General features: G+C 36.1%; 1 protein-coding gene across 14 annotated transcripts in view; it reads left to right on the top strand.

Annotated features, from left to right (window-relative positions):
• The window catches only part of CPEB3 (cytoplasmic polyadenylation element binding protein 3), a 93,120-nt gene that overhangs the window by 68,672 nt on the left and 10,751 nt on the right, over window positions 1-13,697 (top strand). For all 14 annotated transcript variants that reach the window (XM_057402302.1, XM_057402303.1, XM_057402301.1 and 11 more), the window contains 2 exons: window positions 11,558-11,676; window positions 12,974-13,088. In XM_057402302.1, coding sequence (XP_057258285.1) covers window positions 11,558-11,676; window positions 12,974-13,088 — 234 coding nt within the window. The remainder of the gene's footprint in view (window positions 1-11,557; window positions 11,677-12,973; window positions 13,089-13,697) is intronic.

The raw sequence follows: 13,697 nt of genomic DNA, 5'->3' as shown, positions 1-13,697 counted from the left end.
GTATGTTACATGAGGAGAGATACTTGGGCAACATCCATTGCTTCCAGAAAGGCCAGTTTTGAAGCTTATATGCATTACATCTCTACCTGCTGATAGGTGGGGTTTTTTTTATAAGCCTCCTGACTCTAGGCAGCAGGCCACATGATGGAGTTGCATAATACTCTTTTTCCAGAACAGTGTTTCCATAAATCAGCTATATGCTTTTCTGTTGGTTATATGCCAACAAGGCAGGCTGGTTTCTCTCACTGCCTGGAAGCATTAAGATTGCAGTGGAATTTCTTACATTTCACACAAACTATCTATGTTATTAAGGGTACATTGAGTTAAGTCACAGTTGATATTTAAGGCTTCTCTCAATGCTTCCAAAATCTAAAAACAGTTGATTAGAGTCTGGTTCATGCATCTGCTAATCACTGTTCATCATCGCAGGTTTTCTATCAAATGCCTAATTCAGTAGGTTCTGTCTAAATAGCAGTTCCAAGCATCCACTTCCTGGACTACCTGTTGCAGTAAATTTGCTTGGGCAGATGCTGAAATAATTGACTGGGATGTGTCACTGTGACTTACCTGTGTATAGTGCCCATGGGTTTTTCTTCATTGTTGTGCAGCTGTTACCAGCTGCAAAACTTCCTGAAATTCTGACTTACTTAGCCTAAATATACCTCTGGCTTAAATGGAAACTATACAAGTGTTTGCTTCAATGATGCAGTCATCTGATGAACTAATGCTGGCCAAAGAAAACCCAAAACCATGTCAGATAAATTTACCAATGCCTCTTTTGGACATCATATTTTGAATTCATAAAAGGATGCATTTCAGGAGTATATCTTGGGTATTCTGTAGTATGTTGGTAACTGACACTGACTTACATCAAATTGAATTTTTTATTTATTAGGCAATTAATTTTAATAAAGCTGGACTTGGTTGTGATCACAGGTTTTAAATCTTAATGGTCTTAAAGATGATCTCAAAGAGAAATGGGGAACCCTATGAATTTATCTTATCGAAGACGAATCTTGCAAATCACCAGCTATCTAAATCAGGAACAGGGTCACGTTCAAACTGTTAACTGTTTTAGCTCTTCAGGAGATGCAGATGCTTTAAGGAAAGCTTAGTTTCACAAAATACTTAGTGAAACAAGCTCATAGAGCTTGATGGCTGACTTCATCACATTTCCTAAATAAGAGTACTGAATCATGCATTTTTAGGGATGTGCATCTCTCTCATTTCTGTGGATGGTAAAGAAATATATTAGTCTGATAAATGCTATACTAATTGAACGTACTTGTGGAAGCTAATCAGTGCGGCAGTTCGATATAAGCATTATAATATACATCTCGCATGACCTACTCAGAAGGTAAAAATATGGTCTGGCATGGATTCCCGTTGGATTTGTAGCTACTCTGAAATGTTTCTATGGGGAAGAAAATACGAATTCTGATATTGAAGTCTCTTATTAATGATACATTTAAACAGTGAATGGGTATTTAAGCTAAAAGGAAGTATATTAAATAATTCCATATAGCTACCGTTTATACTGAATTTCGTATTGGATGATGACTAAAAGACTTCAACACACTGAAAATATGTCCTTTTATTATTGTCACTTCATAGTACACAAATTAAGAAAATGCTGCTAATTTTCATTTGAATGACTGTCAGTTCACAATATCTAGCTAAGTTTTCTTTCAAAACCCACTAATGCCTAAGAAACTAAAAAAAAAAAGAGGTTTAAGGCAGCAGTGAAAGCATTACCTGGAATTTGAACATATTGAAGTACAGAAAAAGCTTTCCATCACTTACCTATACGATGCATCCGGCCCACTGCTGTCAGATGGAAGCACTTTTAAAGCCAAGGAGATTTTACTGTGGTTTATGTCTGTCCCCCCTCCCCCATCTAAATACTAACTTCATTAAATGTTGCATTTTCTTCCATTTTGTGAATTGAAATGTATGAATTGATCTGTGAGGCTCCAGGATAAAAGCAGTGCTTTCAATAGTGCTAACTAGGACTTGAGAATATTTTGTGCTTTGCTAATAGCTTGTGCTCTGTCTTGTTATGCTAATAACTAATGAAGCACCAAATTCTTCTTCAAATTTAAAATATTCCATTCTTAGGATCACTGCAGTGATCACACAATTCTACTCCTAAAATAATGATACAGTAATATAAAATCAGTGTGAAATCATCTGAATATATAAATCAGCAATTTAATAAATGCAATATCCCAAATTATATCTGTCTTCTCTCAAATCAGAGGTTAGGACTGGCAGTGGGAATGCATCGGGTACTAGAATGATGCTGTGGATACCTCTGCCCAAGGCAGTGTATATACCTCTTTCCGATTCCAAAACCTGGGAGCAGTGAAGAACTGGTATCTCTCAGATGTCTCAGTTCTGTGGTTGGCAGTTTTTATCTACATTATATCATGCAAAAATTCTACCTAGTTTTGGTACCACTGGTGTGGTTATACCACTGATTATACTGATAGAGTATTATCAGTAGCCTGCTGTATACCAATGGTGGTTGTGCTGTTTTCATTGTAAAAAGTGAAAACCATAATGTCTTAGAGGATTTGATAAGTCCAGTAATTCGTTTTTTGTTGTTGTGATGTTTTTAATTCTGCTCTCCCAGGAAAATGCATACTCTCACTAACCAGAAACTTCTTTTTGTTTTGAGGCAGAGAAGTTTGTTCTGTAGCTATGAACAATCCAGCTTTGAAAACCCCTCCCATTATTAAGGCAGGCTTTTCAAGCTACATCTTTTCTATATAGTCAGCAAAGAAACATGAGCAACTAGAACCTGAAAACTTAACCTGGTGATTAAGCTATTAACCATAAATGCATCACAGCAGCAACTGACAAACTGACTACTTGACTGAAAGGAAAGTCACAGCCTAGTGCAGAAGCTCTGCATTTGGTTTTACAAAATGTCTTGCAACTACAGTTCCTCTCTGGGCATGGGTCACTCACTGTGAAGCGCAGATTATTTATCTGCTCATAGGATAGTTAGAGTCATACAAAATAAGAAAATAAGTTCCTGCCTTGGTCTATGTAAATGACATTGGATAGCTTCTCTTTCTTAGTGAAGTCCTTTGAATGAAGCTCTTGTCAACAGTCCCAAGTGTTTTGTGCATCACAGCTCTAGTAAGTGCTGTTTCCTTTCTTCTTTAAAAAGAATTTTAAAAAGTTATCATTTAAAATTAAAACCATTGGTATTGCAGCCCCCAAATCCAATTTTATTAACTAAAACTAACTGATTTCAGCTAAAATGTAGCCTTGATGTTTGGACCTTTGCTTTTTCCCAATCTTTGTGTTGAATTTATTTTACCTTATGCTGACACTATGCATGACAGAAGCTGGAATCAAGTGGAAGATTTATAGTTACCTAGAATTTCTCTAGGATGCTTGGAGTAGAATTGGCAAGTGGCTTATTTGTGAAGAAGAGTAACAGGTTTTGTTCAAACTTGGAGATGGATCTCTTTTCAGCCATCTGCAATGTAAAAAGCAGCAGCAGACCTGACCTCCTCCAGATGACAATAGACTGCTCTGCCCAGAGCAGTCACCATTTCCTATTGCCCTTGAAAACAAGAATTGAAAAATTAAATTCTGAATTTAGTTGTTTTTTTTTTGTTATGAATGTGAATACATGAAAAACGTGTATTCACATTTATAACAACATTCATTCACATGCTGACCCAGAGACAAAGATAGCTCTTGCCTCATCAGAAATTTAGTCTTTGTCATATGATTAATTCATGTGACTACTCTTATAACTACAGTAAACCAAATTATATGTTACAGCCGTTCTTTTATGTTTTTATACCCTTTAATTCTGGCTTATAGCTACTATAGATCATGTTGCAGTCTTAAGTTTTAAATTCCTGTGACCTTTGAAAGAGGAGACAACCCTATAAATTTACTGTTGCAGCGTTTCACAGTAGTGTAGAAGTAGAATGCTGGATAGAAAAGAGAAGCTTTTGTACACTTTTTGAATATTCTTTTAGTGGGGAGGGGGAAAAGCATTTCAATGTTTTCAATACAGGTGTGTAGGAATATTTTTACTACAGGACAGACTGAGATGGTGTGTGTATACTGGTTTTTCCCCATAAGCAGAGAAAGACGTGAAGTAGAGATGACAAGCAAATCCTTTCTGCTTCTTGACATGTTTTGGAATCGAAAGAACTTCATGAATCTTTAGCTGTATGTATTCACTACAGCACTATCAAAATGTTGTCCTTTCTATGCAGCAGAGAAGTGCAGAGGAAACACTGGGGCACCTCTCCCATGTCCCAGAAATAATGCCATGTTGTCGTAGAGCAGGCATCCTCATGGAGGCAGCAGACATTCTGTGGTGGGGAGTTGTGTTGTGGATTTTTTTAGTTTGTTTGTTTCATTTAAATTGAAGATGTGGGGGAAAATTCTTCGTAATATTTATGACAATGTTAGGAAGTTTTTGACTTCTCTGTTATTTGTAATATGGTAAGATCATTAGTAGTAAGAGTTAAATGTTAATTTCCATTCTTCTAGTATTCTCATTGAGGGGGCTATTTAATGGTAAAATGGAGATTATGAAGACATGCAGTTTATTTTACAGACGCTACTGATAACCTGAGAACCTCAGTTTTCATTCAACTCTTCCATATGATCTCCATTATTTTTCAATGGGACTGAGGATATATGGTACATACCTTTAATTAAAAGCAAACCAGTCTTTAATGTGGCATATGGAGAATTTCTTATATTTTGGACTACTTAGTCTGGTACTCATGAGAAAACGCATAAAAATGAATAGGAGTCTCAGTGCAGATGTGAAACTGTTCAAATTTTTTATACACCTTTTGATTTTTAGAGAAAGGAATCAGCTGACAGGGGCATACACTGCTATTTAAAATTAGACTGACTAAAAGAAATTAATCTTTGCAGCCCTGACTAATACATAATTTCACTCTTCTGCAGTAGCTAAGTGAGATTACAGCCCTTTCTATTTTGAGGTTTCTAAAGTATTTAAAGCCTTTGATGTTTTTGAGACTCCAGTCATGTCACTGCAGTGTTTAAAAGAAAGTCTGCATTTTTTAACACTTCAGATTTTTTTTTATTTTTCAAAAATGAGTTTCATTTTTAATAGTTGTTTCATCTTCAGGTTTATAAATGCGTTTTATTCATATTCAAAGCATCTTCTAATAAGATTACTAAGGGCAACTGTGAGCAATGACCTTGTGTCATCACATTAACTGATTTAGAAATCTGGTTCACACTGTTTCTAAATGTTCCTTTGGTTGAGTGCTTCTAAAACAAATTTATTCTAAAACTTCTAGTAAATACAACCACAATTAAATACAAAACTATTTTTAAAAATGGGGGGGGGGGGACGTGCTACTTCTATTTCATGGAAAAAATTAAGTCTGTTTAACTCTACTTTTTGGAGGTAGTGATCTCGGCCATCTAACAATAAACCCAATAACATGAGATTAGAACATTCATCTTCTTTGCCAGTTTAACTCCATCTTGTTTGTTACATAATAATATGAAGTAGATATATATATAGAGAGAGGGAGAGAAATATTTTCACAGGAGAACTTAGGTGGATGGTAGATTTTATTGTAACCTTTGAGCCTATAAAAACATCAGAGAAGACACTGTCTAAACTTTAAAAAGAATGAAAGAAAATGTGCAAATTTTTTCAAGTAATTCTTCCATTTTGCATATGAAATGGGTATGTGCGATGACTCAAAGACTGTTCTGACCTGCTATGCAGTACGTAAAGAGAAGAGAAAGTCCTCTTCATTCTCCTAGTTCTGCCACCCAACATCAGTGCTTGCAGACTGAAATCACATGACCCTTAGAATATGATTCCTGTATCTGGTTTTGTAAGTACGTTTATGGGAATTTTTGGAATTACGGATTTGAGGTCAATTACATAAGAAATAATAGATGCTATGCAGACTTCTGACATAAATATTCAAATAAGCTTAGATTTTGTATATAATTCTTCACTACATTTTTTTTCTTTATTTAAAAAGTAGCCCCTCTAAGTAGCTCTTCTAAGAGCCAGAAATAGGTTAATCTTTCCCTACTGATTATATAACATTTGAATGCCAAAATGCTGGCTTTGTACCAGAAGGTACAGCTCATGATGGATGTATTTCAACAGCAGTTTATGTATTGCTGAAGAGCAGTACATATGCAAGATCTTATGAATTACTTCTAGTATTCACCAGTTGAGCATAAAATGAACATTAACTTCAGTTACTATAAAGAGATGGAACTAATTCACAGTTAACTGAAACTTCTAAGAAAAACTTCTGATTGAATTCAATCCACTCTGGACTTCATTAAGGGAGAGATCTGTGCGGCTACTCCATTAGCACCTTTCTGAAATACTCCTGTACCACTGAGTACCACAGACTGTTCAGACAACATTAGCATTTGTAAGGTCAGTAATTAATCACTTCAACTGAAAGTAGTGCAAAAATTCTGGTATATCAAACTTCTACCTTCTCCCATGGGTTACAGAACAGTCAATGATTATATTTCACACCCCCAAACTTTGTGCCTAACAATGAAGCTGTACAAGGAAGGTGTTATCAGGTTTAACAGAATAAAACCTTTTTTTAATCTCCTACTTCATCCCCCAACCCCGCCCCCCAATCTTTTATTCATGAATGCTCTGAAATGCTGGTGAGCCATGAAAAGCATGAAGTTGGGTCATCTTTAACTCTTGAGAAGTATTTTGGTCTAGACAAGAGGTAGTCTTCTGTTATAAATTCTCTCAGTATGTCTTGCTAAGTTGAATGGTGTCTACAAGGCCTATAAGTTAATTTTCTCCCTTGCCTGATAGACTTAATACGCATTCTGCCCTAATAAAGGTTCACAAGTAGTTTTTGCTTTAATTATGTTGAGGAAGAATGGGTAGAACACATGCATGATGCACTTACGGCCAGAACTCCAGTATGTCCCTGCCCATGGCAGGGGGTTTAGAACTAAATGGTCTTAAGGTCCTTTCCAACCCTAACTGTTCTGTGATTGTCTGTAATTTGTACTAACATGCCAGGTTTTAACAAAAGTATAAATATCAAGATTCTGCTATTGTAATAACAAGCAGTACAGGTACCTATATAAACTTTCCATCTAGCATGTTTTTTTTCAGAGGTCACTGAAGCCTTATTACAAAATAGGCTTTCAGTAATACAGAAAGGTCCCATCCTTAGGGAAGGTAGGCCTATGTTGAATCGGATTGGAGATCTTCCAGACAGTTTAGGCTGGCAAAAATGTACTTTCCAGATTATAGCAACATTATATGGTAGTTCTGAGTGTATCATGAATTTCAGGTGACAACCTTGCTAGAAGCTCGTGGGACACAGTCTGTATGCCTGGTTTGTTCTCAGCAAGATTAAGTGAAGTTAGACTAACCGGGCTAAATTATCCTTTCATATGGAAATTGTGTCACTGTTTAGATGTCAAAATGAGATGTGTACAAAGGAGTTTAGTTCTTGTACTGCTTTCCATCCAATAATGAATCCTTGAGCTCAAGGTTGAGGAGCTCCTGCACTTTCAGAATACAGGGAGATTAATCTTCTTCTCACTTTCCCTTTTAAAAAGATGTGGTGACTTTTCTTACAGCAAAGTAAGTTGTTGCCATTTTCCAGTAAATTACAAGTGCAGTGTTTATTGTCAGCACTACTGTGATGTACCAGCAGCCGAGAGGGAGCTGCATTGCCTTTGCTCTGCCAAGAGGCTGTATTTGTGTGTATATAGAATGGTCAGCTGTTGTCAGGTACCTTGCTATTTTCTGGGGCTTTAATTACCTCACCTGTTTTACTTTGTGGAATCTAAGTCAGGACCAGTCTTTTGAGCCCTCCAATCTTTAAAATACCTAGTCAGGTAAGAAGGGATCACAGCTGAAGTTTGTCTGCAGCATACTGCCACTGCATGCTACCAAGACTCTGCTGCAGAGGATTAAAGCTTTAAAGTTCGTCAAACTGTCTTTACTTCTTGGAAAGAAAAGCATGTTTTAAGTCACATGATACCTGTGATGCACAGAGAGGACAATGTGCTGAAGCATACAGTGCTGAGGAATTTGAAGCAACTCTCTGCTAAATAATTGAACTTAATTGAATTAATACATTTTTTGTTTGGAAACTGATTATCTTACTAATGCTACCTCACCTACTGTCTTTAAACATGGATTAACTTTCTTTCAAACCTAGATGCCCTTATAATTCTCCAGTATTCTGAATGGTGGAAGTGAACTGGTTTCGGTAAAACTTTGGGGATTAGATTGGGGAATTAGGCTCATCTCATATTGTAGGACAAATAGGAATAGAAATACCAGTTAGAACAGGATATAATGACTAAAGTAGACATTTTTGAGAATCTCTTCAAGAAGGAATACTCTTAGAGCTTTATTAAGTTACAGCCAAACATAGCATTTAAACATAACCGACAGAAAAATAAAATGAATTACTGTTAATTCACAGATTAATGTGCTGGTTTTTCTTTAATTTGTGGCTGAAGATACTAAAAATAGTGTTTTGGTTTTGTGCAGAAAAGTTATTTCATTATTACATTGTATCTAGTGTGAGGTAATTCTTTATGCAGTGTCAGTTCTGACCTTGGTATTTTCCAATTTCATTTTTTATACTAGAATCTGAGTTCAGAGTACCTTTCTGAATTTGAGGTTTTTGCATCCCTGTATGCTTCTAGAAGATGAGTAAAGATGCCTTTAACTTTGGCAGATATCTTTCATGTCAATATCAGCTTCTACATGATCCTTATATTATCAGAGCTTCTGTTACTTATTTTTTATTTCAGTGTAATCTTCATTAATCTTGAGTATCAAAAGTTCTTGAATAACTGAGAGATAGATGTGTAGTCACCAGGTTTTGAATTAATGCTAGACATCATGTTGTACTAGTCCAGCCTCCTTACTTGTCTAGATTAATTGAAGACTGCTGCTGTAAATTGCTTACCCGTGTGTCTTTAGAGGGGCCACACCAGACTCCATAGCAGGGAGGAGAATGTATTACAGCCACTGAGGTCTAGAGAATTGAGGAAGTGTTCACTTATTAAACTTCATGGTAGGCACTAGCTCCAGGTTAGAAAACTGAATTCTTACTAACACGGACTGCTCCTGTAATCTAGCAGTTAGTTTTAACTGGTTTGGGAAATTACAATCATACCATTTACTGTACCCTCAAATGACTGTCAACTCCAGTTTCCACAGATGTAACCTCTTAGCATGACCCAGAAAAACATGAAAAAGCTTCACAGAAGAAACAAGCATCCCAAGCGGTTGCCCAGATTTTTGCTAAGTCATTAAGACACAATAAGCATTTTTCAATTTGCATTTTGCTAAAGAGATTTCCAGTATTTTGCTGTTTTAAGATTATAAAAGTCTGAAAGAGACAAAATTCAGGTTTTTTAGAGTTCAGATCTTATGGTCTGGTCAGAAGATAAATCTGAAATGTTTAAATTCATTTAAATGTATTGTAAAACATTCTTTGAAAGTATTCATGAATGTACATATACTCTTATTCATACATCTGCACTGCATCTTCTGGGAATATGTCTTACAAGGCATTTTTATATAAAATACAAAGCACAGATTGGTCTGAACCATAAAGTGTGATCGGTTGGCTTTGGAGGTGTAGTTGCCATGATAGTCTTTTCCAAGTACCTAGTTTTCAGACGGAAGCATTTTATAAGGCTGAAAAAACTGCTAAGCTAAAGATACTTTAATTCGTGTAAAGTTTTTTGCTCTTGTTCTTGAATGTAATCAGAAGGGACAGTACGGAGTGAGGAGTAACAAGTGCCTAGATGGAAAATAAAATAACGCTAAAAGTAATAGTGACTGTGAGCTAATTCTTTTCATACTCAATTAATGTAGTTAGCTTTGTAAAATCTAAAACTAAAATGTTGAAGTGCGTTTATATCTTTAGGGACTGTTTTAAGATACATCTGCTAGAGGGGGAACCAATGGTTTTACTTGAAAAGTCACTTTTTATTTGGACTAACGTCTTTAACTCACTCCAGCTCTAGGTATGCAGGTTCCTTGTTTGCTAGCAAGAGTGATGATCACACTATTCTGTTTTCTTGGGCAAGCCTTTCTAGAAGTGTTCTGGGCTATGCCTGTGTTGTTAACGGAAACCTTTCCTTGTCTCTGAAAACAGCTGCATAGAATTTAATATTCTTTGAGAAGTTACACAGGACTAGAGATAGCAGGGGAAGGGGTAATTTGGTAGATAAAAACAGAGGAAAATGGCTTTTTCAGTGTCTATCTTAATTTTAATTTTTTTTTTCATAAATCATGGCTGTGTAGTGTTTATCTAAAAAGGACATGTAAAATAGTATTCACTCAATATTCTGAAAAATTAGAGTAAGTCACTACAATAATAACAGCAAATAGACTGTGTAAAGCTATATCAAAGTTTGTCATGATTTAAATACCGTGTATCATCATGTAGGCACTGTTTGTGTCAAGAGTCTGAGGCAGAGAAAGTCTATCAAGCAAAGGAAGTCTAGCAGTCCCTGCTCAAAACCCAGCTGCCTCTAATTGCTGCAGGTTTTCGGAAAAGAAGTAGCCTGTAAAACACCCAAATGCCAAATTATAAAGGTCAAAGCCAACATGTTCACATTCAGTGAGAAAACTGAGTTGTACTGATTATGGGGCAAAAGAACAATCAATGCATGCTCAACAGAAAGCCCTCTTAACTCTGCAGCTGTATCCAAGTCTAGCAGCCAGTCTTTAGATGGCTCTGCTTAGTATATAGAGTGTGCTGTATTAGTTTCATTTCTGAGGTAGCAAAAGCGTGGACTGCTTGGGTCAAATCTTCATTCAAACTTAACAACATTAAGTAAAAGTGAAGCAAGCTTTTTTGCCAGCTGCATTCAAAAGAACACTGAATGCCACATACAATCTTACTAATTTAAAGTCCTAAAATTCTGAGTCACTAAGGGTAATTTTTACTGGACTTTCTTCCTTTTGAACTGCTTTATTTAAATAGAAATAGCAACAGCACGTTGCTATTTATTTTTAAATAAAAAGCACATAATAAAACGCAATGCATGCCATTGTTTTTTGCTCATGCTTACTGTTTTAGGTAAACATTTTTTTCATAATTAAGTATGTAAGCATAGAAGTTTATTTTTCTGTTTACCTGTCCACTTTCTTTTAATATTTATTCATTGTATAGAATGACCAGAAACTTGGTGCCTCCATTGTAAGATGATAATCACTGATACTAGCAGATACTGCTGATAAGCAGCTCAGATGCAGTTCCTGGATAATAAGAACCCTTTATTCACTAGCCTATATTCTCACTGCTCAAAATCCTTAATTAATTAAATAAACACACTTTAATGCTGCAAACATTTTTGGCTCCATTCTGAAATCAATACTGTATGTGGGTACTCACTGCATTTAATTTATGAAAACAAACTAACAGCCTTACCAGTCATTTGTAATTTGTGTATCTTATTCAGTTCTTGGGGTTTTCTTTATTTAAAAAAAAGCTTGCTAAATTATTTTCTTTCTTGTGCCTTTATCCTTTCCAAGGTTATGCCTTTCTGCTGTTCCAGGAAGAAAGCTCTGTACAAGCTCTGATAGATGCCTGCCTGGAAGAAGATGGGAAACTTTACCTGTGTGTGTCAAGTCCCACAATCAAGGATAAACCCGTAAGTAGCTTATGCCATGGCACTTACGCTGCTTGCTAACCCATTTGCTGTTAGTCTTCTCAGTTAATAAAGAAATACTTACAGTTAATTGACTTGTCCATTTCCTGTTGCTGTCCTTGCTGTTACATTCATTGGACTTTCTACATCAGCATAACATGGTTTTAACATTTGCTACTCTCTGAGAAATGTCATATTCAATTAACATTTATATTTGATACTTCTGGTATCTCACAGGAACATGCATCCTTTTAAAATATTAGCTGTAAAACAATTGGATTATCATTTTTTCCTCTATATTTGAAAGAAAAGAAAGCCTTATGCAGTGAAACTAAGGAACTCCCCTGCTCCCCCAGTTAAAATCCAGCTAGCTTCAAATACCCCTGTACATCTTTAGTTTTCTTAATTAGTATTTTTGCTGCATGCAATAGCTAATCAAATTATAATTTAGGTCTCATTTACCTTAGATAAACTGCAGCATAGAAACAAGTAATGCAGACAGCTATAGCAGAATAGAAGACATGGGAACAGTAGAAACACTAGATTACCATCTCTAACACTCTTTAATGCTGGTCTTTTTTGTGGCTATGAATACATCAGATTAGATGAAAACTACAGAGAAATATGATTAGATAAGAAAATGCTGCCTTTTAAAAACACTATTACAAAGCTAGTTCAGATAAATGAACAACCCAATATTATAGCACAGTGAGCATGCTTATATGATTTCTAGGATCAAAAAATGGATGGATGAACAGCTTTATCTCAATAACTTACGAACGTATTTTTTCTCTGTAATCTAAACATTTCTTATCAACTGTGTTGCTGCTTAACAGAAGTGAGCATTCACACATTATAAGAACTCCTTTTGTATCCAAGCACAGAAATTAATTTTATCTCCACTTCTGTCAGTACTTTAAAATTTGTGGATCACTGTATGTGATGTCAGGAAAGCCGGAAGCCCAAACTGCAATTACACATACACAGTAAAATGTTCTGAAAGTCCTTTCACAGATCTCTTATTATAATGGCGATCAAGGGCAGGGAATTAATGAGGTAGGAGTTTGTAGTGATGAGATTTAACTCAAGTCTGGCCTCTAGAGGTGATAAATGAATTGTCACTTTGTTTCAAACACGTCAGATATGCTATGTTCTCAAATTTAATTTGGTGCCTATACCACTGATTTACTGCTTTTGCTAATTTAAAATTCTGTCTTTAACCATAGAAAGATTTGGCAGTTGTTTTTTTCATTTTAATGGAGTTGCCAAATTCCTCTACTAAAACCAGTCCTTAATACAGGTGCAAATTCGACCTTGGAACCTAAGTGACAGTGACTTTGTGATGGATGGGTCTCAGCCTTTGGATCCAAGAAAAACTATCTTTGTTGGAGGAGTTCCACGGCCCCTCCGAGCTGGTGAGTAGAAGGAAAACATAGGGCATGTAGCAGGGAGTTCCAGGCTAAGCAGAAAAGATGAGAAAAGGTACATGCTGTATGTTTCTTCCAAATATTTATCATTTGCTAAGTCTCCTGTCTACAAAATACAAGCTGTGAACAATTTTTATCTTTAAGATAGGTTACTAATTAGGATTTCCAGTAGATACAGTTTCCTGAGTTTGCATAATAGCCGAGAACTTGGCTGTGGTTTTGTAACATATACCATCTTAATCCTAAATCTGATTGATTTGCTGAGATGCAGACAAGTCCCCCTTTTGTTTGAATACAAGACAAACTTCTCCTAGCCCCATTCCAGTCCAATTTCAGTGGCAGTTCTATGATTTCTCTTTCCCTTTTATTCAACCCTAAGCCTAATTTTCCCTTGGAGCTACAAGTAAGGCCTCTCAGCCACTCTCCAGAGAAAAATTTCTCCCAGCCCCTGCCTCTTGGTGGCCCCGCTCTTCTGAAGACCACTTTCCAGACCCACTCCAGATGTAGTTCTTTTTCTGTATCTTTTTTTCTTCACCCTTAAGGTTTTTTTATTCACTTTTATTTGCAGAGCCAGAGACAAGACCCGTTAGCTTTTGG

The sequence above is a fragment of the Pezoporus wallicus genome, unplaced genomic scaffold, assembly GCF_028554395.1.
Source record: "Pezoporus wallicus isolate ANWC-B61680 ecotype Strahan unplaced genomic scaffold, APGP_CSIRO_Pwel_v1 contig_6787, whole genome shotgun sequence".
NCBI classification, from domain to species: Eukaryota; Metazoa; Chordata; class Aves; order Psittaciformes; family Psittacidae; genus Pezoporus; species Pezoporus wallicus.
This window is presented reverse-complemented; position numbering and strand designations above follow the sequence as displayed.